The sequence below is a fragment of the Crocodylus siamensis genome, chromosome 9 (genome assembly GCF_052110815.1).
Source record: "Crocodylus siamensis isolate JL-2025a chromosome 9, ASM5211081v1, whole genome shotgun sequence".
Classification (NCBI taxonomy): domain Eukaryota; kingdom Metazoa; phylum Chordata; order Crocodylia; family Crocodylidae; genus Crocodylus; species Crocodylus siamensis.
The window spans coordinates 63,901,770-63,929,222 of NC_143403.1; the positions used below are offsets into that span (position 1 = coordinate 63,901,770).

General features: G+C 48.6%; 1 protein-coding gene across 1 annotated transcript in view; it reads right to left on the reverse strand.

The window, feature by feature from the left end:
* The window catches only part of MMP17 (matrix metallopeptidase 17), a 122,892-nt gene extending 95,856 nt beyond the window's left edge, over window positions 1-27,036 (reverse strand). Inside the window, exon 1 of the mRNA XM_090062861.1 lies at window positions 26,836-27,036. Within this exon, the coding sequence (XP_089918987.1) occupies window positions 26,836-26,961 (126 nt within the window). The 5' untranslated portion in view covers window positions 26,962-27,036. The remainder of the gene's footprint in view (window positions 1-26,835) is intronic.
* Window positions 27,037-27,453: the final 417 nt, after the last annotated feature.

Here is a 27,453-nt window from a genome sequence, read left to right on the forward strand (position 1 = left end):
CCCATCAACTGGCAGTAAAATGTTATTTGCCCCCTGGCTCCTCAGAAGGGAGCTCGAGTACTATAGAAGGAAAGGCAGCAGTTCAGAGGCCAGACTCACCTGCAGGAGGAGGAAGATACAATTTTGTCCTGTAAATTGAAATGCACAGCTGATAAAGCTGACTTCTAGGACAGACAGGCCTAAGCCGGACACTGACCCAAACCTAAAGGTGGGCCCTTAGCAGTCCCCAGCTGACAGACCCAGACTAGGCTATGGTTACTCAGCAGGTGCCATGTATGGTAGAGGACATGTGCATCCTTAGATCAACCAACAATCCTGAAACATGGAAGATATTGTATTTTGCCATTTGAAATGCAAACTTCACAACATGAACAAGAAAGAAACCAAACTCAGCAGCAACATATATTTTCCAAGCCTGGACTAAAAATATTAACATCGGATCTATGGCACTCTACATCCTGCTTGCCATCTGATAACCCCAGGTAACCAGCCTGCTTGTCACCACATTTTGTCTCCCAAACAATTTGGTATTTGCATTTTCAGAGAACAGCTATTTTTAAATAACTGGCTTCTTTTCCACGTTGGAGAAATCATAGCAGCTACATTTTCTTATTTGCCTGATGAAAGGAGTGTGGGCCCAAAATCTTGCAAGAACAATTTTTTTGCAACTATTTAGTTGGTGTAGTAAAAGATGTCACCCAACAAGTTTTGTCTGTGTATGGTAAGCACCTGAGCTAGCTGTCAACTACATGATCCAGGTACAAGTAGCAATTAGCGTAGGCCGCAAAACCCACCCAGAATTCATGCTGGTGTGACTAGCCTGCTACCAATACTAGCTTAAGGGCAGCTCCATGCTTCAATCACTGCTACAAGAGTGAGACAGATAGACACAGTAGACACAAGGACATGTGCAGTTTTGAGAAAGACTTATCTGTCCTAGACATGTTATATGAGTTGCTGTATTTATGGCTCACTCAAGGGCAATTCATGCAAGTCAGGAGGCAGATAGACAAGTCTGAGAAGCTCTGCCTCCCCTAAAGGGAACAGTGTATCCTGGTCTGCACATCCTGACTAACAAGAAGCAGTAACAGGCCAGAAGAGAAATCTCTGATCTTAGGTTAAAGAGATTTATGCACTCGGTACCGAACTAACAGCAACACAGAACCAACACATTACCGACAAGCAACTGGAGCTGCCAGGCCCTATGCAGACAATATGTGACACCTGGTAGGTTTAGTCTGCATGTGAGGCATCTGTTGCTTTATTCGTTTTCACTGTACACTCCGAACAGCTAAGGTACTGCACTTTGCAAAAGCCCGCTGATCATTGGTTGACTCCACCACTGTCTCCAAGGGAAAACGAGACAGTAGGTCATGAACTAGGGTCAGGCTAGCTGAGGATACCCACAGTGAACTACAAGGGCTAAGTACAGACAGTCAAAAAGGCTGAGGCTGAATTGATTCAATCTTTTTCACGTTTGTCTAAGCTGCGTAGATTGAATCGATAAGCAAGTGAACGGACATTCACTTTTGATACCAGAAATGCAGCCACATGCCTGCAGTGGCCTGGACCAGAAGCCAGGGCATGCTAGAGCATGCCTTCCTGCTCAACCAGAGCAGACAGCTTGAGCCAAGGCTAGCCTGCCCACCCTGTGAGGGGATAGAGGTGTGTGGGAGTAGTGCAAAGCATCTTGGGAAGCTGGGGGACTATAAGTTAACTTGAATCTGGAAGGGATCTGGGACAGAAGTTCAATACACTGATTTAACTTAAATCAGTTAAGTCTGATACTACCTCCATCCAGGTTCATCTTAAACCAGTTTAAGCCATTTTGAAAGCAGTTTGTGTGCACTGAACTTCTGTTGTGTTACAGATTTGAACCAGTTTCTGATCACTTGTACTGGTTTGTGTGTAATTTCTGTCCCTAGCCAAGGAGACCTTAGCTTTAAAACCCTGGTCTGGAGGGAGGCACGCAGGATATTTTGCCCCAAGCAAGGTAACAGCTGGAAGTCTGAAGCCAGAGGCAGTGCACTACAGAGGCCATTAGGGGTTCAGATATGTGATACTGTGCATCTAAGCTCCCCTTGGCCCTAGTGGGCACCGGCACTGCTGGCTGTTTGGCCACTCTGCCACACTTCCTGTGGACACACCATCTGTCATCCCTTTGGAGAAGCAAGACCCAGCAATGCACTGCCTCTGGGCCCGGGACCTGTGAAGATCCCCCATGACACCCCAGTAGTTTAAGGATGCTCTTTCCTTAAACTCCAAGCCTGTGGGAGCTCCAGTGCATCAGTAACCCCTTCTACGACAAACAATAATGAGCGCATGTGACACACAGCCCTTGCAACGTACTTACCGTCTGCTTTAGACAGCACAAGAAATAAATCCAGACAAAACAATAAAAGGCCTTTCCGTTCCTTCACCACTCTTGAGCATCCTTTGGCTTCGAGTCAGTCTTACTACCCATGGCTTCTCCATCTGCTTCTGGCCTCTCCTCCTCTCATCAAAATAGCTACGGCACATGACCACTGTCTTCCCTTTATAAAGCCTCATCCCATTTTGGGACCTCCTGATCAGCCTCATCAGGTGATTCACTGCTCAGTCACTAACCTATCTAGGCAGACTGCTTTTCTTGGTCTGGCCACCTTCCTTGTCCATGGGTGTTTCTGCTTGAATGGAAGACCATCAACATTCAGTGACCTTCCATTTCACCCCAAAATGGGGGGAAAAGACAGCAGATAGCTTCACAATTGGAACGGAGTTGGTATCTCGAGAGATATGCACATATACAAAGAGCTCATAATCCCAAACTGGAATTTGTAACCTCTACAGACACTCCCCAGATAGCTACAGCCTTCCAGTCATGTAGTAGGAAGCCAACATGAATGAGATCTGGATCTCACCAGCTGAAAGGACTGTGGGGTCTTCATCCTTCCATAGCACAAGTATCAAGTTGGTCACTTCCTTCCTGGCCTTCAGCAATTGATAAAACTACCTCTAAATTAATCCAGGCAATATGGAGCCGGCATGCACAGGATAACGCATCCCTTGCTTCTGAGCGTCAGGAACAGGCCTCAGAGAAACGTACAAGGAACATCTCATTACTCTGAATTGCTGACAGAACAGCAAAGGGAAACAATTGCTTACTGTCCCTAATCTGTCAAAAGCAATGCTTTAATCCGATAGAGGAAGGATGAGCTCGTATACGGTTACAAAAAAGGACTCGCCTGCCTCCTCATTAAAAAGACATCTTCTCCTACCAACCTAGAACTTGCGAGCTGTTTTGCTTCCCTGCAAGGCTTTTCAGCCCTTGTACCAACTTCTTTTCTCTCGTCCGACCTGTCCCGTCGGGGTCACCTAGCTGACAATTCATCAGGGAAATATAGCAGGTGGTTTTTAAACAAAGGCAGCTGGCCTTTGGTCACTTAACGGTAGGTCACTTCATGAAGAAAGAGATTTTTGTAGAGGAGCCGAGGAAGTCATGGGGAACAATCCAGAGAAACTACAGTCTGTCCATTGCCACCGAGAAGCCTGGGTAAGACCATCCTGCATAAGGCACAGGTGCCCCTTTAATTGAGAGAAAGGGAGAGATGGGTGAAGGTGCAAAAAAATAAGAGCAGGCTGGTTTGGTAGCAACTTGGGGCTCTCTCCTACTCCAAGAGAAGGATGCTTTCTTTACTTTTCTTTTCTTTTTTTTGCTTTTACTTTTCTTTTCTTTTTTTTGCTAGCTTGGCCAGTCTCGTGCTCCAAGCTAAGCTTGCAACAAGCTCTTGCTCTCCAAAGGACTCTCCCTTCCTGTCCTCCCAGCCTGAAAGTTTTAGCAGTACATGTGCGTCTGAAAGAGGGACTGAGTTAGGGAAAACACTTCCAGGAGCCAGAGGACGGCCTGCTGAGGGCTGTCTCTAATACTCAAGGTCAGGAGATAGGCCCTGGAGAGGGGCTCCATCGGGGGAGTTGCGGGAAGACCTCTCTCAGCATGGCACGGCAGCCACACAAACACGTGGACACGTCTGCTGCAAGAAAAGCCGAATAGGACAAAGAACATGCTTTCCCTGTATTGTACCGGGTGTAACACAGCAGACACCTGATCTTAACTGAGGCTTCTTGGAGCTTGTAATATAAATAATAATACAATGCTCTCTAGCTGTAGGGCCCAAAGGACTTTCCAGCAGAAAAGAAGTAGCATTTCTCCCCCACACCTGTAAAAGAGGATAATGGAGCCAAGAGGCCGACCAGCAACAGAAGAAAAGAGGTATAATTAGATGAAAATGTGATTTCTTTTGGTACAGGCTGAGCCTCCTACAGCTGAGACAACAAATGCAGAGATGTATCAATGGAGTTGTACGAAACATCTGCCTCAACGCATGCCTCTCTCTCTTCCAAGGGAGCTTTCGGTAGATAGAAGAAAGCCCCGCAACCACCCCCCACCAAGTTCATGAGTGAGCAAATGCACATGGGCTTTGCCTCTGCAACAGCAAATGGCTGTCAGCTGGCTTGATTGAGTGTTCCTTTAATGGAAAGTCCTTCCTTCCAAACAGCCTAGAAAATTTTCTCTCAACTGCAGCTGGATGTTAAAAGTCACTATATAAAAACATTTAGAGCTTGATTGATCAAGAGACTACTTCTTGGAGTGGTGCTGATGATTCTTGAGGCGGCACACTCATTCCAGGACAGTACTCAATCGATACCGCGGTGTGGTGCCAGAGGCCACAGGGCTACTGAACGAGGTGTTTTGCAGGTGAGTCCTAAATTGGACTCCTTGAATCTACAGTCATAAATATCCTCTGGCAAGAGTGTGAGTAATGGCCTTGCTTTTCTGGTCAAATTCCAATGAGGCTAAAGACTCCACCACCCTAATTTAAATTCCTATCTATTTTTCAGCCTGATGCATCCTGTCCTAGACGCTGATTATGCTCTGCTGGAAAGCTGCACCCAATAGGTTGCATTTCAGCGGTGGATGAAAGCAGTGCCTTCTGGCAGGACATTGCAATCTCTGGGCTAGCGGCTGCTAGGTCAACACAGGCCATTACTATGATGAGTCTGTAGCGATTTCCTTGCATTTCTATGATCTGGAAGTTCTTGGTTAAAAAAAAAGCTGGGGGGGAGAGAAAGGGAAGGGAAACCTACTAAGAGAAAACAGCACTCTCTTATCATCATAAATAAGGAGAGAAGCTGTTGGGGGCTTTAGCCTGAAGTCTCCCCCTTCCTTCTAAGCTTTGTGCCAGCTCACATCATACTGAGGACAGACGGGATGATGGTGTGGTGTGGGGGGAAATACTTCAGTTGTTTTATACAAGAAACACCTGATAAAGTTAAGGAAAAATGAATCCTCCATACACTCACCAGCCAAGCTCTAAGACCCGCAGAGTTGTCCCTTTGAATCGTCCTATTGAGTTACTTCTGCATCTTAGAATAACTTGCTCACAGCAAATTGGGAACATCAATGCAAGCCTGCCCTTTCCACATATAACAGGGAACAGAAAACTGAGAGACAAGTTGTGAGCTCACGGTAGCTAGTAGTGGGTGTAGCCACTGGCCTTCATTTCAAACAGATGTAAGAAAACATTTTCTAAATTCGTATTTGAAGTCAGAGGGGCATCCAGACCAAACCCAAGATGCATCCAAAGCCATACAAAAATCAGGACTATGTGAATGGAGGCCCTACTAGCTGCTGTTTCCAGGGGAGTTGTAGGGGAGCAAGCAAAGGAGAAATGCATAAAAACAGAGAGGAAAGCAAGATTAGGTTTGAACAAGCAGCAAGTAGTGTAATCCCAAGAAATGCCTGGAGAGAGAGACAGACAGTGCGTCGTGTTGGCAGGAGTGCTGGCAGCAAGAGATTGGAAACTGGCTCTAGCTGTTGAATGCCTCCCCTCTCAGGAGAGCAGGACACGGGGCATTTTTTTGTGAATTAGACTGCAACCTGGAAACACCTGCCTCTACCACCAGCTTCTCACGCAGGAAACAACCTGTGAAACCCCAGCTTTGAAATATGTGCTGCAAAACCTTCCGTACAAGGGACTGCAAACAGCCCAGGAGGGATATAAGGAATCAAAGCTTGGATTATTTCGATTACAGATCACCTGCAGCTCTTAACTGGGGCCCAGGGGCCCACTGTATTAACTGCTATACAAATGCCTAATAAAAAGATAGGCGAGTGTATGGTCTCATTGGGTAGTCTGGTAAGTACAGGTCTTCTCAGAAAAAAGACCTGCCTTAATTGCTGCACATCATCCAAGCCCTGTCCTACATGGAGAGTGAGAGCGAGACATGGAGGAAGGTGTACAGAAAAGGAGGCATCACCGGCAACAGGCTGGGGAAGGAGTGTGCTCATGTGAAATGGGACCTGGGTTGAAGGGACCTCAGGGCACTGAAAGCAGGCGAGCAGCAGAGCAAATCGAAGCTATTGAAAACAGAAACCTCCTAGCTGACTATGCTGCCACCTTCAAAAAGCAAGGAGGATTTGGAGGCAGACGCCAACAGGGTTAAGTGTGGTGGGAGGACACAGCGGGTAAGGACAAAGGCAGCCATGTTCGTGAATGAGGCATGCAGAGTAGATCTGAGTCCCGCGGGGAGTCCTAGAAGACAGTGTCAGATCGTTGATGGAGAGCCAGTCAGTAAAACGCTGAGACAAGGATGCTGAGAGTGCCCTGAGTTAATACACTCCTTAGACCCCAGGTTTGTCCACTCAGTGCTGTAGTGACCAGGAGAGACCCTCAAATCTTCATTTAAATATGCCCCAAGAAATTGAGATGCTCCACGGATAGGGAATATTCAGTGCCACTCATGATCCCAAGCCCAGCCAGACATGGGCCAAAGTGGGGTCCTCATCTCTTCTTCGCAGTTACACAGCACAATTGGCCAAGATGCTACCACAGCCAGCCTTGGGGAAAATGGCACCCTGGGAGTTGTATTTTGCCCCCTCCCAATGTCAGCTGCACTGCTCCAGGCAGAGACAGGGGCGGCAGAGCAGCAGAGCGCCAGGCAGGCGGGCACCATTGCTGCCACTTGCACTGCCCAGTCCAGCTCTTCCTGAGCAGTGTCTGGAGGCAGGGCTGGGTTAGGCTGGGCACTGTTCCTCCTGCCTGGAGCAGGGCAGGGGGAAAGCACTGCTGTCCATATAGGCTGCTCACATGTGTGTGGCACCCCCTGACCATGTCACCCACCCCTACGGCCAGCTCTGCCAGAGATAGCGCTGCTATGAACTGTGAGAGAGAAGGGGGCAGATACTTGATGCCTCAAGGCTGTTGAGAAAGTCTTGCAACTGCTTCCTAGAACCTGTGAACTGCTTTGGTTCCCTGCAAGCCCCTTCAGCTCTTGGACCGATTTCTCTTCTCTCGTCTGACCTGTCCAGTCGGGGTCACCTAGCTGACACTTCATCAGGGAAATATAGCAGGTGGTTTTTAAACAGAGGCAGCTGCCTGCGCTGGCAAGAGACCAGGTCACTTAATGGTAGGTCACTTCATGAAGAAAGAGATTTTTGTAGAGGAGCAGAGGAAGTCATGGGGAACAATCCAGAGAAACTACAGTCTGTCCATCGCCACCGAGAAGCCTGGGTAAGACCATCCTGCATAAGGCACAGGTGCCCCTTTAATTGAGAGAGAAAGGGAGAGATGGGTGAAGGTGCAAAAAAATAAGAGCAGGCTGGTTTGGTAGCAACTTGGGGCTCTCTCCTACTCCAAGAGAAAGATGCTTTCTTTACTTTTCTTAACTTTTTTTTTCTGTTTTATGCTTTTACTTTTCTTTTTTTGCTAGCTTGGCCAGTCTCCTGCTCTAGGCTAAGCTTGCAACAAGCTCTCTCTCTAAAGGACTCTCCCTTCCTGTCCTCCCAGCCCGAAAGTTTTAGCAGTACATGTGCGTCTGAAAGAGGGACTGAGTTAGGGAAAACACTTCCAGGAGCCAGAGGACGACCTGCTGAGGGCTGTCTCTAATACGCAAGGTCAGGAGATAGGCCCTGGAGGGGGGCTCCATCGGGGGAGTTGTGGGAAGACCTCTCTCAGCATGGCACGGCGGTCGCACAAACACATGGACACATCTGCTGCAAGAAAAGCCGAATAGGACAAAAGAACATGCTTTCCCTGTATTGTACCGGGTGTAACACAGCAGACACCTGATCTTAACTGAGGCTTCTTGGAGCTTGTAATATAAATAATAATACAATGCTCTCTAGCTGTAGGGCCCAAAGGACTTTCCAGCAGAAAAGAAGTAGCGTTTCTCCCCCGTACCTGTAAAAGGGGATAATGGAGGCAAGAGGCTGACTGAATGGCTGAGAGCAGCAGACTACGTCTCCTGGCTGATGGTCCCATGCTGTGCTCCTTCTACCACCCCCATGGCAGGGTGGCCAGTACGTGCTAAATTGCAGCTTTTCCCCTCCGCCATCTCTAGCATGTTGAGAGACGGGGAGCTTTTTTCCCCACTGTAAGTAAAAATGCCTCTTCCCTCAGTAAGTGCCAGATCCCATTTTTGCCAGCATGAAAAGCGGCTTCTCTGCTCTCAGTGGCTCCAGGGGACAGCTGGAGTGAGACAAAACCTTAAGAAACTTTCTAAAAATGAAAGCAAATTCCTTATTTTGCCCAGTTATGTCCTAACACTGGGCAAATTTCTGGCTTTGAAAAATAAAACACCTACAATTTTTGTGACAATCAGTAAAGGCGCCTGCATTTCTGCAACAACAGCAGAGACCATCTCATATGGGGGCCTAATAATAATTTGGCTTTAATTAACCTTTTCTGACTGGGGAAAGAGAGGATGGGGACAAGCAGAGCTTCTTGCCAAGATGCACAGCTGTATTAGAGAGAATTTGTACCCAAATGGGCACCCGCTCCTCAGTCATTCGCCTCCCTTAGCTCACCAAATACTACAACAATAACCTGAATCAGGTTGTTGTGGGCACTTAGGTGAAATAAAAGTATCTGGCCCCAGCAGGGTACTGAGGCTTGCTGGAAAACTTGAGTACTATACAAAGAAGAAAGCACAGGTTTTGTACATACTGGCCTTTTGGTTTCAACTTGGCATTATTTTGCAGGTGACATTTAGGCCATTTGGGGGCTTAAGTACCTGGTTGGCCCTCAGTCGTAATCCTCCAAGAATGGCCACAGCAGGTAAGTATTATTGCTCTTGGACAATTCGTGTCAGAGTAAAGGAGGAATAGAGCTTAAACGACTTGCTCGAGGTCACCGAGTAAAGTCAGCGGCAAAACCGAGGGCTCAAAGACAGATGCCTGGAGGGCCTCTCAAAAAGGCAACATTTCAAAACCCAAGGAGTCACAACACCAAGTCTGCTTGTTCGAGCCACTCACACTCCCTGCCTGCACATCCACTATCCATTATACAATAAACAGTGACCTCCCTTTCCTCCTGGTGCTTCCTGATCGAAAAATATGAGGAGCCATAATTCGATTTTCGAGCACTTTCCCACTCTGGTGCCCCGTCAGCTTCTATAATCTTGTTTTGTGCTGTTCCAGACGGTTGCTTCCTCTTTCCCCTGCATGCATTAGCTCTGTGGGGCTTTCAAGCTATCCTCTTTTGAAGCTCTTCCAGGCTATTGAACCACAATGTTAATGTAGCTTGTTTCTCATCAGTCGAGGGCAGAGTACCTGGCACATCATTTATTTTCCATGTTTATTTATGTCAGGGGAGCCCTTAAAGGCGCTGTTTGAAGCTGCCTCGGTCTCTGTTCTTCCAGAGGATACCTCTTGCTCCTGACCAGCCTTCCCTGTAGGTTTGTGACCCAAGAGGATTCACACAGACTGTGCCTGGCTTTGCTGTGTGGCCTCGGAGGACTTGCTTAGAACAGCATTTTCCTTCTCCTGGATGCACAGCCCTTATTCTTGCCTCTTGGATATCAGAAATGGTGCATGTAGCCTGTCATTTTTAGCCGAGCCTCCACTTCACCCTAGTTCTTTGAATTCAGGCTGAGACTTGCACTCCTACCTAAGCCCCTAAAGTCAACGGGAGTCTCTCTTAATTGCCACAGACTTTGGACCTGGCCCGTCATGCAAGTCATAGGTATCGACTCCAACACAACAGCTATAGGCATCCTGCATTTATCAGCTTGCAGAGAACTTGAAATCAAAGCTGCTCCGTTTCTAAGCAAAACTCCCTGCTTTTTCTCCTGGCTGCCAGCTGTGCAAACTTGCCCTGAGCTCAGACATGCAAGGCTGACTTCTCTCCATCCCACCCACTATCACCACCTAGAACACTACAGATCAGCTTCTCCTGTCCCTGAAGCCCACTGGCGACGCGTAGGGGGTGCACATGGGTGCACATGCAGCCCCTGAGATTGGCCATGCAGCCCCTGGAAGTACCAGCCGCAAAACTAGAAGTGCACTTCTGGTTTTGCCACCGGCTCAGCGATCGGCCACTGTCGGCAATCTGGTGCCCCTCCTAGACTTGGGTGGCACCAGTCGCCCATGCCAAAGCCTCTCTAACTTTAATAAAGTGAATTCACATTTCTGTTGAGGTTGCCTCAAGACTCTTACATCCTCCTCCTTAAGGGATTTGGAGCCCAAAGTTGGCCCACACCTGTGCAGTGCCTTTTGTCTTACCATTATGGCATTACTGACACTTGGGTCCACCCACTTCCTGTGCCCTAGCACAGGTGGGTCCAAGACTATGTGGTGGATCCAAGAGTACATGGGGCCGATGATGACCTACCACTTGATACATAAGCCAGCTCATTTCCTTTGAGGTTCACAGTTCAGAGATGGTTGCACAGAGAAATTATGGAGGCTTCTGTAAACTAAGCATGGTACCTGGGGCTGCTTTGAACTCCTGCGATCCAGGGAGTTGAAAGGTAGCTTCTGTTGCTTCTCTCAACCTCTCTCCGTCTGACCTGTTTGGACTGTTAGCACTTCGGGTCAGGGGCCGTCTCTCATGCTATGTTTGCACTGCACCCAGTTCCTGATCTCACTGGGGGATTCTGCATGACACCATCCTGCAGCACAAGTGTCACAAGTAGCCTGGGCAGCCTCTGTGTGTGGCACGTGGCAGATCAGAGAGGGGACAGGCAGCACATTGGCAGAGAGGGGAGGGAGCAGAAAGCAGAGCAGGGTAGAAGCAAAGACAGGAAGCAAAAAGCAGAGCAAGAGAAGGAGATTGGAGTGGCACTTGGGTGGGGTGCAGAGATAATTTACAGTACTCCTGCCAAAGCACTTGGCCCCCAATGATATAGATGACAGTCACCTTTGTTTCCACCACGTGGCATGCCCTAAAGAGGTGTGGCCCAGAGCCAAGCTACAATAAGCACTGCTTTGTTGAGACCGCACTAAGATCAGGATGAAACAACCTCCAAGGCAACTGTCCTGTTTTTCCACTGGTCAGTTCTGCTGGAACAGCAGGAGACGGTGTTGCCCCTCTAAAAACTGCACATTGGAAAGTAGCTAGTGAAATATGGAGCCAGCAGCCTGAACCTTGCCTAACACTGGCCCAAGGGAAATGAAGCCTGGGCAAGAAGCAATAAATCTGACATCTCTTTTGCTCAGTTCCAACAGAAAAGGGGGTTTTTTTGGTTTTAAAAAAAAACCCCAAAACAACATCCTCTCCAGGTAGCTGGAGCATATCCTTGATGATAAGGTCACAGAGGAAGAAATTTTGTTCCTGGAGTGTACATGATCTTCAGGGAATTAGGTCCCTTCTTCAGGATGACATGGAGAAGTGACCCACAGGCTGAGGGACTGCAATTGCTACATTAAGTTCAATCAAGCTCTACCATCCTCTTGCTTACATTTTGCCTGCCTGTCCCTCTGGAGGGCCAGGTGCTACTGCTGGCACATTTCTCTCCATTTGCCTCTCTCTCTGTTATTATTACTTTGGTCTTACAGGCACGGCTGCAGTTGGTCACTCTTCTTTATTATAAATGGTTGCTGCCCACTTTTTGCAAATATAGCAGATCTCATCTTGGTGCCACTCTCTGCCTGCACTTCAGTTCACGTCCCGACCAAGGGACCGGTACGTCACCCACACATGATGGATGCACCTCCTCCCACCACACAGATGGGCTAGGGTTGAGCCTCGCACTCCCCGCTGGCTATTGTATACCATTCCTTCCCTGTCCCCAGCTGCCAGCCCAGCTGCTTCCAGCTCCTCATAGCCTCCCCACCCAATTTGCTAGGACATTGCTGCAAATTAGTTTTCCTTTAAGATTTCAAGGCTACCACTGAAGGAGAGTGCACTAAGTATATATTTCTTCCTATTGTCCTGGCAACTGCTGGTGCAATGAGACTTAGTCTCCCAATGGAGTCCCACCTCCTATCTGCTGGAGCAGTCAAGTCACCACAAGCTGGATTTTAAAGGGCTTTACAATATTAAATTATTTCTGTTACCGCTTTAACCCTAGTCAGGCCTCTTAAGGACGAAGCTTGACCTAGTGGCTAGGCCCTGGGACACAGGAGACCCCACCTCTGCCACAGAGTCCCTGTGTGACACTAGGCAAGTCACTTTATTGTTCTCTGCTTCAGATACCAACAGCAGCTCTTTTTCGTGTCACGGAGGTATTAGGAGGTGCCCTGGTACCAATGGCCTGATAGTGCGATAGCAGGGTACCGATGGTAGCCTGACAGTGCACAGTACCAGACAGACTACAGACCTGCCATGGAAAAGCATGGATACAGGGGATATTATTAGGCCACATTTTAGAGATGGAAGTCTAAGATGGAAAAAGAGCCAGCGACTCATCCCTAATCACACAGGCATTTATAGACATGTTCCAGGAGGCAGGGGCACTTTAATTAGGGAGCCGAGCTAATTAAAAGCACCTGAGCATCAAGTGTATTAGCATTCCCCAGTGGTGCGCCACTTTGAACTAAAGCTCATTGAACCAGCTTTAGTTCAAAGTGCCCCGCCACCATTTTTCAGCACGGAGATGCTGATACACATTTCCGCGATTACCCAAGTCTGCTCCAATGCGCTGGATGCACAGCATGTCGGGGCAGCCTTGCTGCATGTCTGTAGGAGCCCACAGTGCCAGAAACTGAAGCCAGGACTTTGTAGATCCACCACCCACCCTTTCCTTCTCAGCAATGTGGCGGTGCTGTCCCCCATGCTGCCACCCAGAAGGACACAGCCCTTCACCCTTGGTTTATGATACCCACCTCCCAGAAGAAAACAGGGAAGAGCCGCTGGTGAATCTGTAGGAAGAGGCAGACACTCACCCAATATCTAAAACTCTATAATGACCAAAACACGGTGCTATTTTTTTCTAGAAGGAAGAGCTGCATGTATTAAATGGGAGCTGTACAAGGGGACCTGCTAGACAAGAGACGTCAGCCCTTTAATGCTGGCAGGATTCAACTCCTGGGGATGGGTGTTTATGAAGACAGCAAGGCTAGACACACTCCTGGAGCCGCTTGCTGCTGAGGCAGAGGCGGGATGATAAAGGATCAGATTAAGGATGAGGTGTTTTCCTCAGGTACCGATGGGAAGCAGGGACTTTGGAAGAAAAAAAAAAAAGATGATGATAGGAGGTTTGTGGGGGTGGCTGGGAGCGTGGGCAGCATTTCCCCTGAGGAACTGTGCTATTTCTGCCCACCAGATCTGCCTGGGATTTGAAGCCAGCTGGTTTGCAGGGTCAGAAGCTATCCTGTCACCAGAAGGTTTCCTTCTACACGAGCTATTAATCAGAGTGCTTTGCACTTGCAAAACGCACTGCAGCAGCTTTCACAGAGTGACAACAGGGGCTAGATGCTGATGAATCGGAAGAACCTTGCTCAGGGCTGACTACTTGATCTGGCTCAATGACTCCAGGCAGTGCTCTCAAGAGCAGGCCAAAAGGTTGGCTTGGCACTTCCCAGGAGGGCAGGCAGAGCCCCCGAACTACAGAGGAGTGATAATTGGGTCTGCATGGAAATGATCAGCCCTGAGAGTAGAGTAGGGCTACTAACTCTGCAGCTCCAGCACCGGGATACACAGCCATGGAGCAGATCCAAGATTGCTGCTACCGAAGTGATTTGCTGCCTCTGGGATCACCATAGAACAATAAATAACCATTCTTAGCCCTCACCCAGCCCTTTACAAACATCATCTAATTAGGCTGAACAACCCCCGTCAGCTAAGGTTTGCCATCCATATTTAAGAGAGGTTTAGTGACTTGCCCAAGGTGACAGAAAACATCTATGTCAGAGGTGGTATCTGAACACAGCGCCCCCCCAGCTCCAGATCCTTGCTCGTTCCCTTTCTTTCACCTTGCACAAAACAAATGAGGCAAAACATTCCCAGGCTGTAGATAAAATTAGCTTTTAAAAGGACAATGCAGCATCCCTGTCCTCATCACAGCCTCTTGTTACCTTCCCCGACAGTTCTTCCCACCGGCACATACAATATTGTCTTGCTATATTTGGAGGTGCTGCGAGATGGGAGCGCTGGACACCTACCAGAGCGCAGGGGAAGGAATGCAATTTTCCCATCCCACCCTGGCTGCCCAGTAACAAAAGGGGAGACGGTTTGCATTCGGTAAACAGAAGCTGCACTCTCATTACCCAAAGTGCTTCTCCCACTTGAGTTATAGTGACAGGTTCTTCGACATAAAACAGTAACGAACTTCCTGGCTTGGAGGCAGAGATTATAGATCATTAATGAAGCAACATGAGGAATTAGCTTATCCGATGTCCTAGTTCCACAAGAGGGCACCATCATAACATCAATAGACATTCAGTCGGCAGGTCCTATGGATAGGAAGATTATCAGGTTCCCTCCCCCCCCCGCTTTACACACATACTTTGAGGCTGATGCAAAACCATTCCAGATTCACGTTAAATGAATCAAAAAATCACCCTCCTTCCTTAATACCTGTATTTTGGGGGTTAATGTGCTGCTTCTTTTAAAAGCAATTCACTGCATTAGAACGCAATTATCTCCCGGGAAAAGGTACACCACGTTCTGTCTCCCCAGGCACGAACGCATCCTTCCCCACAGCAACTCCCACTAATGGAAGACCAGAAAGGAAAATCAACAGAAAGTCTCTCCTCGCAGCCCGAACCAAGCTCCGAGAACAAAACAACTGCCAAGCCCTGGAGGTCTGGCCCTGCTACCACTGCACCGCAGCGCCTCCGAATCACTAATGTGGTCAGCCTCATTGAGCCCCTCCGAGGCAGGGAAATGCCATCGTCCTCATTTTGCTGCTTAGGAACTAAAAGGCACAAAAAAAAAAAAGAGTACTAATTAAGTGGCCCAAGACTTGAAGTAGAGCAGGGAACTGCACCCGGTCCCCAACCACCACCCCATCAGGCCATCCTTCCACCATCTCCCCAAGAAATGTGCACAGGAATGTAGAGGCGTATGAAGAAATGAAACAGCTTCAGAGAAGTTTAACGATTCTCTGCTAGAGTGGTCGCTCTGCTTATCTGACAAATCTTCACTCCCCCAAGAGAAATCTAAGTGTGCACAGCTGCAGTGAGAACAACCTGGGCATGAAAATATCACAGACAGAGCCAGGCACGGCTATGATAGAGTAGCAGGGTACAGCAGCACCGGCGTGCGAGTGAAAGGAATGCCCTGGAGTTAGGAATGCAATAGGCACATAAGCAGGTTCCTATTTGTGGCTTTATGTGCTTGAAAGCAGAAGCTGTGGTTAAAACAGGGTCCTGAAGTGAAGGCCTCATCTACAGAGAAAAACTGCCTGGCATCGCTATTCCATAACAACTCAATGGGTGGGCACAATTGTGGGGGGGGAAAAAACAAGCAAACTTTGTTCTGAAATAATTGACTTTGCTCACAAAGCAATTTAATTATCCCACTGGGAAACAACTTGTATGCTGCAAAAGGGTGTCAGTACAGAGGAGTTAAACCAGGCTAAATCCTTACTCCAGAACAGGTATGTCAGGCAGTTTCTCCCCTGCAGAGACAGTAAGCTCTCTGAGAAAGGAATAGCCTTTCCCTTGTATGCACTTAGAGGGCCTTGTATAATGGAGCCTTGAGCTTTGATTGAATCTCTGGGAGCTTCTGCATTAGAGTCAGAAGTGTAAAACTTGATTGCCAGGTTAAATTGCAGCTTCTGCAATACTGCCTCGCAGAGCATCCCAGCGCGTGGTCCAGCCACGAGGCACAAACTCTTGCCAGTTCCAGATGCTGTTATTCGAGAGCATCCACACAGAGCAGAGAGGCAGGCAGAATGGCTCCTCTGGGGAAATGCCTTCCTCTGCAACGGACTGACGGGTCCAGGAAGAACCTCTGCACCCCTGGCAAAGAGTTATGATGAAGTTGACGGGCCAAGCCTGGGAAGATAAGTGGCCCCACAGCCACTGCTTATTTACTGCGTTCTCAGCCACTGAGAGAGGAAGGAGAGAGGGAACAATAACTATAACGCTGACTTCTGGAGCAGGCAAGACTAGGAAGAGATATGGGCCTGGTCAGACGCAGCACACAAATAACGGGCAAGCAGTGGAGGGGGCACAAAAGAGACGGCTTGCTGACAGAGGCAGCTTATGTGCCACAGGGATGCTAATGGCTCACACTGACTGACACAAGACTCGCATTCTCATGCACGGAGAGGAAAAACAGCTGGTTTAATCCTGGTCCATGCTTGATAATCAATTGGACAATAGCATGCAGGTAGGTGCTCACCAGTGCCATACAATGGAGATGCTGCTATATCACAAAGCTACTCGCCTCCCTCTGTGAACTTCTCAAAGACAAAGCCTACCCTGCCCTCGGAGAATGCCCTACTGCAGAGCCCACACCGCCTGGGTGCGCCAGCAAGCTTAGCTTTCCAGCTATGGCACCTCACCCACGGACATGCGAATCCACTGGCCTTCGATGCACACCTCTGCACAGCCTGGAGGGCAAAAGCGCAAAGGGGTCCCTCCTCCTAGGCCGCCAGCAAGCTAGGCGGCTCAAGCACAGCGCCTGCAGTGCGACGCACGAAAGGTGACAGATGCCAGGGTGCAGACAAGTGTCTCCCAGCACTCCAGCTCAGAGGCACTGCCAACAAAAGGCAGGAGTTATCAGAAAGACACACATGGACACACACCGACACACACACGGAGCCAGGGGACGACACACATGATGGAACATCCTATGGGAATGACCCGCGCAGCTCACAGCGTATCACCGGCTCTGCTCCATCACAGCGCCGTGGAGAGCGGGGGCTCAGTGCTGTGAAAAGCAATGTCGTTTATAATATTGGTTTCTCGAGCTCACTTGAGAGGAAGGGACCAGGAGCTGTTCAGCTGAAGCAGCCTCTTTTCCTGCTCATTTCCTTGTTGCTGTGTGTGAAGAACTGGCCGTGGCATATTCCTCACAGCAGCAGGATAACTCCTGCCACCGCTTTTGCAGTGAGGTCACTGTTTCCATTACTAATGCCTCTTCTTGGGTGTTTAGAAATCAGCTGCAAAAGAAAGTTCACCCCCAACATAAACTTGGCATGAAGTCCTAACCCAGAGCACATTTTTCCTTAACAGGTAAAGAGGGGAAGAGACCTGACTTCCAGAGACGTTGGGTGCCCATCACTCTCATTAACTTCACTTGTAATCACAGAAACTCAGGAACCGAGGGCAGCCTGGTGGCCTCAGAAAAGCATGGACTTCTTAACTGGAGCCAGCTAGCACACACCGATTTGTATCACTTATACAGCAACTTAAAAAAAAAAACTTAAACCATTATTCCAAGCTGCAAGCTAGGCACTGCTGTGATTTTGAAGGCAGGCAAGAATGGGTCTTAATTGCCCGGATACATAATGCTGAAAAGTGCTTGTACAGTAACAGCATCTCATCTGGGGCTTTACTTTGCCTAGTTGCGATCCTTTAATAGCCTAAATACACAATGAATGGTAATGATCTTCTCACTGGGGTCAAGGGAATGAGGCATATTGAGAGCTTTCCAGCCAAATGGGGGGGGCTGACGGGTGCAAATGCTGGCGATGCTGTCCAGTTATGCTACGGCTTTGGAGATGACGTTTCTGTCTAACGACGAAATGAACCGTGCGCTGAACCAGGCACGCTTCACTGCGAGGAGGTTAAGACCTGCTGGGAAATGCGGTTATGTACTCAGAACCTGGGCTTCGTATCGAATGAAATGTGCAATTTGTCAGCTCAGTCATTCTTCTCGTTCTCTTAAGCACCCAAGTTGGTCACAATCTTGCTGCTCAGGATATCAGGTTTGGAAAGGCATGAGGCTTTGGATTTCCACATGTGGACTCCTTTAACAGAGGCAGTCGGAAAGAAAGCAGGTCTTCCCATGATGCCTCTTCTTTACCAATATTGTGTGGGAACTCCCATACGGTTTATTTAGACCACCTAGACTCTGTAGGACATAAATGGAGTTTACACACCAAAGGAAGTGACACAGATACCAGAAATGCTTCAACAGTGTTTCAGGGGTGTAGGTTGTAGCCGTGTTGGTCTAAGGACACAGGCAGACAAGGGTCTTTGGGCAAATCTGATATCTTTTATTAGACCAACTTAAATAGTTGGGGGAAAAAATTTTGGCAGTCAGGTTAATCATTCTTCTGCACAACTATGACATGCATCTACACCAAGAAGAAGAACTGGGGTCTTGCGTCTTTTGGTGCAGGTATGCCGATGCCAGGCTGATGCCAGCATCTAGCTTTCTAGAAATACCAAGAGTAAGGCCTGATAGGAGAATATTGGGTGCTTAATAAAAGCCAAACCCACCACCTCTTTAGCTGTGTTTTTACACAAAACGAGTTGTAGAAAGATCTGCGAGTTGACTAGGGAGCTGCCTTTCACAAGCCCAATGCATCAGTGACATGAAGGCTGTGATGGTTTAGACCAGTGGTCTCCAAAGGGGGGAGAAGACGATCCACTGGGGTGCGGGAAGAAAATATTAGAACTTCTATTTATACATATATTGGGGGTGCGTACTCAAAATTTTTTACTGATGGGGTGCACGAATATAAATATACATATATTGGGGGTGCGTGCTCAAAACTTTTTTACTGATAGGGGTACACGGTCAAAAAAGTTTGGAGACCACTGGCTTAGACTGTGTGGAATGATGCAGAGCAGCGAGTGATTCACAGAACAGCAGCAAAATGGAGAACAAACAAATGAAATAAAAGCCATTTTAATGCCGGGAATTTATCAAAGAAGCAAGCGCGCTTCTTGGGTGGCCCTGTCGGATGCCATGCTGCAAGCTACCGTGCCGAAGGGAAGCAAACAGTCTGAAAGGAGAAGGAAAAAAACAGACATCACAAGGGGATGACAATCCTATTGCTCTGCAGTAGGGGCACGCAACTTTGCCCCAGCCTCTTTACAGAAGGCACAGCCCCTGGGGAGGGTATCACTGTCTTTACTAACCACTCAGGAGCAACCCACAGTCTGCTCAAACCAGGGTCCAGCCACACTTCTGAGCCACTCATGGGCAGAGCCAAAAATTGTGCTCAGCTGCCACAAGCACTAGGAAGTCAACTCAAGGACTCAAGTTGGGTCGCACACACCATTAGGGCTGCAGCCATCAGGAAGGGCTACAATTGGTGGTTGATGGTTACGTCACAATCAAGAGATGGCCCTAAACCATGAAATGATAATCCAAATGCCCCCAAGCCTCATCACTATTTAGATCTTGGCTGGGATCCATACCTCATCATGATCTTTGATCACCTCTTTGACCTAGTACAGTAGGATCCTGGCTCATGACTGGGGCTTCTAGGGGCGATAATGGAACAAATCATAACAAAAAAAATACACACCTCCATAACTCCTTTCCCCCTGAAGGAGCCCAAAGCACTTCAATGACTAGATAGGTTCAGGAATTCGCTATCCATGATGACAGCTGTTTAAGCATGTACAGAAGACCATGCAACACTTTAGAACGAGTGTCCCAGGCTCTGGGGTGACACTGGAATCTTCCAAATTGTTAGCCAGCTAAGGCACTGGCATTAACACTCCTGCCCAGACAAAAAGAGATCGGGACCCCAGAAACAGGCAATGCCACAGTTTTGTATCTCACATAGACAGAGAGGCCTTTAAAAATGTGTCCACTGGCAGACCTGCCTGCAAATCTGAGAGGGAGCGGTACAGCCCCATTCATTATGAGCGACAATGTCTGGAGGGATCTGGAGCCGCCCATTCAGGGCCAAACTTCACCAGATCAAAATAGGTAGGACCTTTTGTTAAAAGAAGATGCACGTGTTCCCTGCACCCTACACATCTCCCTCTCCTCCCCCCTCAATTCTTTTCCCCCTCTTTATGCCATTCAAAGACCCCAACTTAATGCCCAGCAAGTAATGAGTGAATCTGATCAATTTGGACCAAATGCTGCTCTCCTACCAGACCTGAACCTCCTAGAAATGCAGTCAGTATCTCAGAGGTTGGCAGTAGGTACTGAATACTGCCTTCTCCCCCACATAAGCGAATTTCCCAAGGGCTCACTATGCAGGCACCTGACACAGACTAGCTGGAAATCAATCATTTCTCTTCTTACTGTTAGAAAAAAAAGCCACAGCTACCCGATTTGCGCAGAGGGTGTGCTCTGCCAGCCCTTGAGAGATTAAACTCCACTCCCCCCAACCCCAAACGCAGCCTGGGGAAAATCCTGATGGGCCTCAGGACATGCAACTCCCCCAAGCCAGGATCCTTTATCCTCCTTACGTTGTGTGCTTCGGCTCCTTTGTACCTGACTCTTATGGAGCAGGAAAGCCTATCCCTATATTTCTCTTGCAATGAAAACCACTGCAATGGTGTTTAAATGACACTCAGGCAGCCCAGTCTTTTCTGGCTTGCCAGGCCTCCACACGAAAGAAGTCCATTCCAGCTGCAGAGGATCCCTTCCACCAGTAAAAACCAGGAGATTTTTTGCTGACCACAGAACAGAAACTTTTCATTCACCTCTTCCCAGGAAAGCTATTACTGCCAGCCAGCTGCATCCAACCCAACCCAGAACTCATTTCATGAGGCAACTGGTTTCTCTCACTCCCAGATGTAGGTGGTCTCATTGAACTGTAAAAAAATTGAGCGTGCAGTGTCAAAGACAGACTGGTCTGTTGAGCGTTCTCCAACAGCGATGAGTTATACAAAAAGGAAATGTCATTTTGGGTTTGTTTACATGACAAGATGATACAAATCAAACGTGTACATCACCTTCCAGTGCAGGCCCGTGACATCCGCAAAATTGCTTTCGTGTACCCGAAAGATCAATGTTGTCAGGATGAAATAGTATGTCATCCAATCTAAGGTACTCAGCCCTGCCACGGGCAGCTACCAAGCAGAAATGCTCTTAAAAGTAACATGGAATAAATATACTGCCACCGCTGTTCTCACCACAAGTTATAGATCATCTCTGGAGTTCCCATGATAATTATTCTCTGTACACTCAGTTTATCCCAATTTGAGAATTCCTGAGATCCAATCCAGTTCTTTTACACTAAACCATGATGGCTAATCAAACAGCCTGAGTCTCACATGAAGACATCGTTCTTTGGTGAACCTCTGGTATTTGCTTCATCTGAGGTCTTTTACCTAAGCAGAAAGCCATCCCATGCAATTTCCCATGGTTTCCTTTACAACTCTCCAAATCTGCTCGACTATCATGGTTTCTTCTACTCAGCCCTGCACTCCTGCTTTTGTTTCTTGTTGGGGTTAACTTTGAGTATGTGAGTTTTTCTTTATGTAACATCAAATCTCTTAATTCTCAGACCCAGAGATCACAGATAATCCTCATAAAAATCTGGGGCAAAGAACATACGCGCAGATGCGTATGCACAAGTCAGGAAGAGCTGCTGAAAGTCTGCAATCAACCCATTTAAAGTAATCTTGATTAAAGAAAGTGTTTCTAGGAAAACAACTCATGTCAGACCTCAGGTTATTTTCCAATGCCTCTGCTCTCAAGTACAGATCTGCTCTAGAAATGGATGTTAATCTGAAAAAAGGATACCATGGCATCCCTGATTTGCTGTCTTTCATGCACCAGATGTTCTTGATTTTCAAGGAAGATTTCCCACCCCCCTACAATCAGCCTTGTAGAGTCAATCGGGAATTTGCAAGCCATGCTGGGTCTTTTCCATTTCTTGAAACACAAAAGGTAGGAAAGGCTTTGTGGGTCCAACTCTGCCCTCCATGAGACCTGGACAACCCCATTCCCTGGAGCAGGTTGGTGAAAGGGGCTAGGAACGAGGAAGCAATCCTACTGATGCTACACGAGGTTTTGTGCATCTTCACCTGTAATAATGCATCTGCAGAACATCAAATTGGGACATCAGTCACACTGGTACAACCCTATCTATTACAACCATGTCCTCAGTGACACCCATGTCACACTTGGGTCCTTAAATGAGCTGGTATAGCAGTAATTAACTGGACCCACGTGAGCCGTTCTGTGGATGTTATGCAAGATGCTACAAAAGTCTCTCTGTGCTGCGATAGCTCTGCAGTAAAATCTTATCCTGGGCACTGAAGTCAGTAGATCTGTCTCTGACAACAGGTGGTGGGGATCTGCTGAGTAAGAAGATGCTGTATTTTATATAGTCACTCTCCCCAGTGAAAGTATAATTTAATGGCGGCAAATGACAAAGAGCTGGTTTTCTAATTAGAACAGCAGCCTATGTAGGTATAGCAACTTCCATCCTGGACTATCACTACTCTCTTTAAGAGAAGTTAGTATCCATCTACGCCCAACTGCAACAAAGTCAGCAGCAGCAAAAGGAAGGAAACTTTGGGCCAATAAAACCCAGACAAATCCCAGCCCATGTTGCTTTGTAAAGGCTTACCCAAGAGCCGTGCACTTAAAACTGAATGGAGCTCAATTATCTGCCTCGGTTAAATAAAAACCCAAAACAAAACACTAGATCAGCTCTGTCAGGGTGTTAAAGCTGTGGTTCCAAGGCTCCCAAGGGACAGATTCAGAAGTGAGGCATAAAGCAGTACAAATGACACACTCAAAAATGAGCGTGGGATGAACAGAGGGGAGAACAAAGCACGAATTAATGGCAAAGTGTGGGCTGAAGAGAGTCATGGGCTTATTTTAGCAAACAGCTTCTTACCCTCCTGGTTACCCCTTTTCTTAATGCAGCTCTCTTCTCCTGCTCTTCTGCATTTAAGTCATGCCAACAGGGATTGCCTTGAATCCTGCTTTATAAGGGTTTATCCCTCTTTATCCCACTTCTTGCTCACCCGGAAAAAGTGACACCCCCCCCCCAGCCTTTCACACTCCTAGTTCAACACCAACAATAAAGAAGGGCAAGGATAGGGGAAAGCTAAGTCTAATAAACACCCCCTCAGATACCTTCACTAGAGATATTGGAAGACTTCCATCATCACAGCTTCGTGTCCTGGCTCAGAACCATCCCTAAAAGCAGAGTCTCATTAGAGCAAGTAATTTAGCTTAACTACCACCAGTAATTCAAATGCCTGGGCCCACAATAGCAACAGAGCACAGGGCTAAATTGCATTACTGTATCAGGAGGCCTGCTGCTCTCAGATCTGAAAAGGAAGTAGCAGTTCTCACCAGCCAGAGTTTTAATACCGGATTAAATGCTTTCACAGGAGCCCTGTCTGTTTGAAGGCTTCCAGCTAGCCTCTTGTCAAGGCAATTTAGGTTGCATTGTACCTCATCTTCAAGAGGTATCTTAAAATATAGCCAACAATGTATTTCTGCATAGGAACTTAGCACGCTTGGAAAGAATACCTGAAACCCAAAATAGCCAATATTCCTTATTAAAAGAGAAACAGAAGTTAGAATAGCTGGGAGGCTAGGCTCAGCTCCTTATCTATGTGCTGTTAGGCTGAATGCACTATTGTCTTGGGATCTATTTTGGGGTTTGTTCAGGACTGAAAGATTTGCCATTGCAGGAAGCAGAATGGAGCTCTGGCTGACATGCCTGATTTTTACTTTCCCCATTAGCAGCAACAAGACGTTAGGAGGATGTTGGGTTCCTTTGATAACAGCAAAAGCCTATTTCTATCCAGGGCTGGAATTCTCTTTGAATTGGCTAATTATCTCAAGCTTTGGCTCATAAAACAAACGTGCCATGGAGACATGGCAGCCTATCACAGGCATCTGAATGTAGCGGGGTGGCAAAGCGTGTCTGGGCTGGGAGGCAGCCTGGGACAGAGAGGCTCGGCAAAGGAAGGGTTGAATAGCGTCGGCGGCTGCGGACGAGTACGGCGGCAGAACGTGGCTGTCTGACATTGGCAGCAACAGGAACACTGCCACTGTGCTGTCAGCCTGACCGGCTCCGCAGATTGCCGTCCTTTCAGAGACAAAACCCTCCAGCCCCTTTCCCAGGCATTCAAGCGCACCTGACTTTGAAGCGAGAGCGCCAGAGGAATGCAAAGGGTGTTTGTCCCCGAAAGCTTGCAAAGAACAATTTTTCTAACTATTTAGTGGGTTTAATAAAAGAAATTGCATCTACCCAAAGAACCGTGTCTGCCTGAGGAACGCAGCACACAGGAGGCTGCTTAGCCGCCCCTACAGGAACTCCTGCCCCCCTCCCCGCCACCAGTTTGATCACGAGCAGAGAAAGAAAGTCCTACGTGTCTGCTCTCGGTTTGCCCATTAGAGCCTGGCTGGATGGAAGAGCATTCAGGGGCTCTATCAAATGCTGCCTGGATTCAGCAGAGAAGCCGTGACAAAGGCAGTAGCAGTCGTGCCTGCCATAGGAACAAAGACACTTTTGGGGCAGGGGGGAGCAGAAGGGGAGAAAGGCTTGGTCAACAGCCTCGGTCAATGAATACAAATGCTTCTGGCTCCCTTGGAACAAATCCACTGGAAACAACATGAGATGACACTGTGAATACAAAGCAAAGAGAGAATACTCTTTCCCCAGGACAATGGCCCAGGTGCAGGCACCCAGCATCCTAGATGCAACCTCTGGGACGTGATCAGACGGCTCCAAAGAGTCCAAGCTGTTTTCCCGACACAGCCCTCATGCAAAACTTTGCTGGCACTCACACGGTCTCTGACTTCCTGGAGCAAAACCCTTACGTGCACACTAGTGACAGCAGCGTGGCTGCAGCAGCCCTCACTGCCAGACTGGACACTGCGCTGCCCTGCATGGCATGCCTGCAGCAGGACAACCCTTTGGCCACCAAGCCCCTGAAAAGGCATGTGTGTTTTTGCCCTACCTCAACTCGCAGCTTTTCCCAGCAGACAGCCTCAGCAAAGACTTCCCTGCATCTGCAGCAGACGATAACACAGCCCAAGTACCAGTAGCTGGACTGTAACAGCAGGCTCCTAATTTTTAAAACAGCAGGTTCTCAAAAAAGTCTCTAGCTCAACTTCCTTGGCATACAGATTCCACCAAACTGGCCTTCACGGACAACAAGATTGGACAGCAGACTGCCTTTGCAACCTGATTTCAAGCTCATCGAAGCCAGCAGAAGTCTCTCTCCATGCTTATTACTATCATACAAAGTTTTGTATATTTTTTTCTGCTCCCAATCTCAGAACCTCACCACCATCAAAGATGCAATTCGAAAACACTATTATACACGCCTACAAACAGTGCTTTAGACCCTACATCTGACATAGTCTTTTAGCATTTTTTAGCTAAAAAAAAAAAAAAGGGAGGCAGGTCAAAATGATAAGAATTAATTTCAAAAAACAATCTATGCGCACGCAAGGGCAATTTCAAGTCACATTTCATTCCATCTGCTGTATTTTATGCTGCCTTTGCTAGGAGAGCTAATGAAGAATAATAAAAACATTAGTAATCAACCTAGATTGATGAGCTGGGCAGGATATTTTAGCAGTAATGAAATTTGGAGGATCGTACAATATTATAATGCTCTGGCAGAACTCTGCCAAACCCTGCCTTTGAATTATAGTCCTCTTCGGTGTTGCTGAACTTTAATTTGGTCTGGTAGCACTGTTTTATTTTAAACAACCCCCTAGCAGTGCTGGAGAGGAGCGTACCGCCTCGCTGCACCCTTAATTCCCTGCCTTTGTCCACATGGAAAGCCACAATTTGCAGAGGGGTAAAAATGATTTTTGAACGCAAAACCTCTGTTGACATCGTGCTGTATTTACTCCAGAGAATTGTTGCAGGGATCTGATTTTTCCAAAGGTTAGCAGAGCTATTACCATGGTTTCATGCCTCCCAGTTTTCAAATACTTGATTGAAATGTATCACAGATCTTTAATTTCTTATTTGCTTCAGGACGTGGATGTCAAGGAAGTCTTAGAAGTGCCCGCTGCACGCCTCAGTATTTTCCTGAGAAACCGCTGTAGAAATAAATGCCTCGCACTGGCCTCTTGTTGCTGCTTATGACGAGGAGCAAACAAAGCCTCCTTTATACTCAGAGTCTTTTTTGGTTCTCTCAGCGATGTCAAAACCAAAGGGTATTATTTTGCTCTCGCCCTTCACACGTTCACACACACGCACAACTAAGGGAGCCTTGCACACGCCGAAATCACAGAGAGAGGGAGTTCTCGGAGCTCATCTCATCCACGCTCCTTAAATGCGGCTTGCTCTTTACGCCGAGCCCCCGCAATCGCCCCATTCAAGGTTTTAAGTCCCAAGCACGGAGGCTAGCATCACTTGGCGGCTCCCCGTGCGGGCGAGGGCAGTGCCACCCGGCAGTCGCGGAGGTCGGGCAGTGGCATCCAAGTTGAGTTTCCACGTCCCACGCGGGGGGAGACTGGGGATCCCGGAGGTGCTTTTGGAGGCTCTTGGCACTGGCCAAAGGGGGCACCTCAGAGAAGTTTCCGAGCCGTCCCCCCAGGCAGCGGGCTCCGCCGGGCGCAGGCGCGACATCCAGCCAGGGGACAGGAGCGGGCGCTCGCGCGGCCTGGGGGCGCCAGGGCCAGGGGGGCCGCCTGACCCCGCCGTGTCCTCCCTACCACCTGGGCGGCCTCGAGGATGCTCTGCGCGCCTGGGCTCAGCAGCCAGGGGGACGCGAGGGAACCGTGCCCCACCGCCCTGCTCCCTCCCCCCCCGGGACCCGCCACTCACCACCCCCAGCGCGATGTCTGCGGGCGCGGGGGGATGCGGGGAAGCGGGAGCGGCGCCGGCTTCCCGCCCCGACAGCCACAGCCACAGCAGGAGCGGCAGCATCTCCCGCGGGCCCGGCCGCAGCATCCCTCCGAGCCGGCATCCGCTCCCGCGCTCGCCGCCCGCTGCACCGCACCGAGACCCGCTCCAGCCCGCGCGGCGCGGGGCGGGGCCTGCATGCAAATGAGGGAGGGAGGGAGGGGCGGGGCTAGGAATGAGGGGGAGGGGAGGAGCCGGCATGCAAATGAGGATGGTGGGTGGCGAGGCTAGGAAGGGACACCCTGCGACGAGAGGGGGTGGGGGAGCCGTTATGCAAATGAGGAAGGTGAGGGACTGGGATCGTGAGGGATTGAGGTGGAGGGGGCGGGGCTGGCATGCAAAGTAGGAAGGCGAGGGGCGGGGCTAGGAAGGAACAATCCCCGTGAGGTAACCCCCCCATAAAATGAGCATGCAAATGAGGCTGGTGAGGGGCGGGGCTAGTGAGGGACGCTCGTTTGGGCGGTTGTTCCGTGGTGGCCCCCAGCGCCCCCCCCAGCATCCCTGTCTGAGCCCCCGCGAAGTCTGCGACCCCCCGCCCCC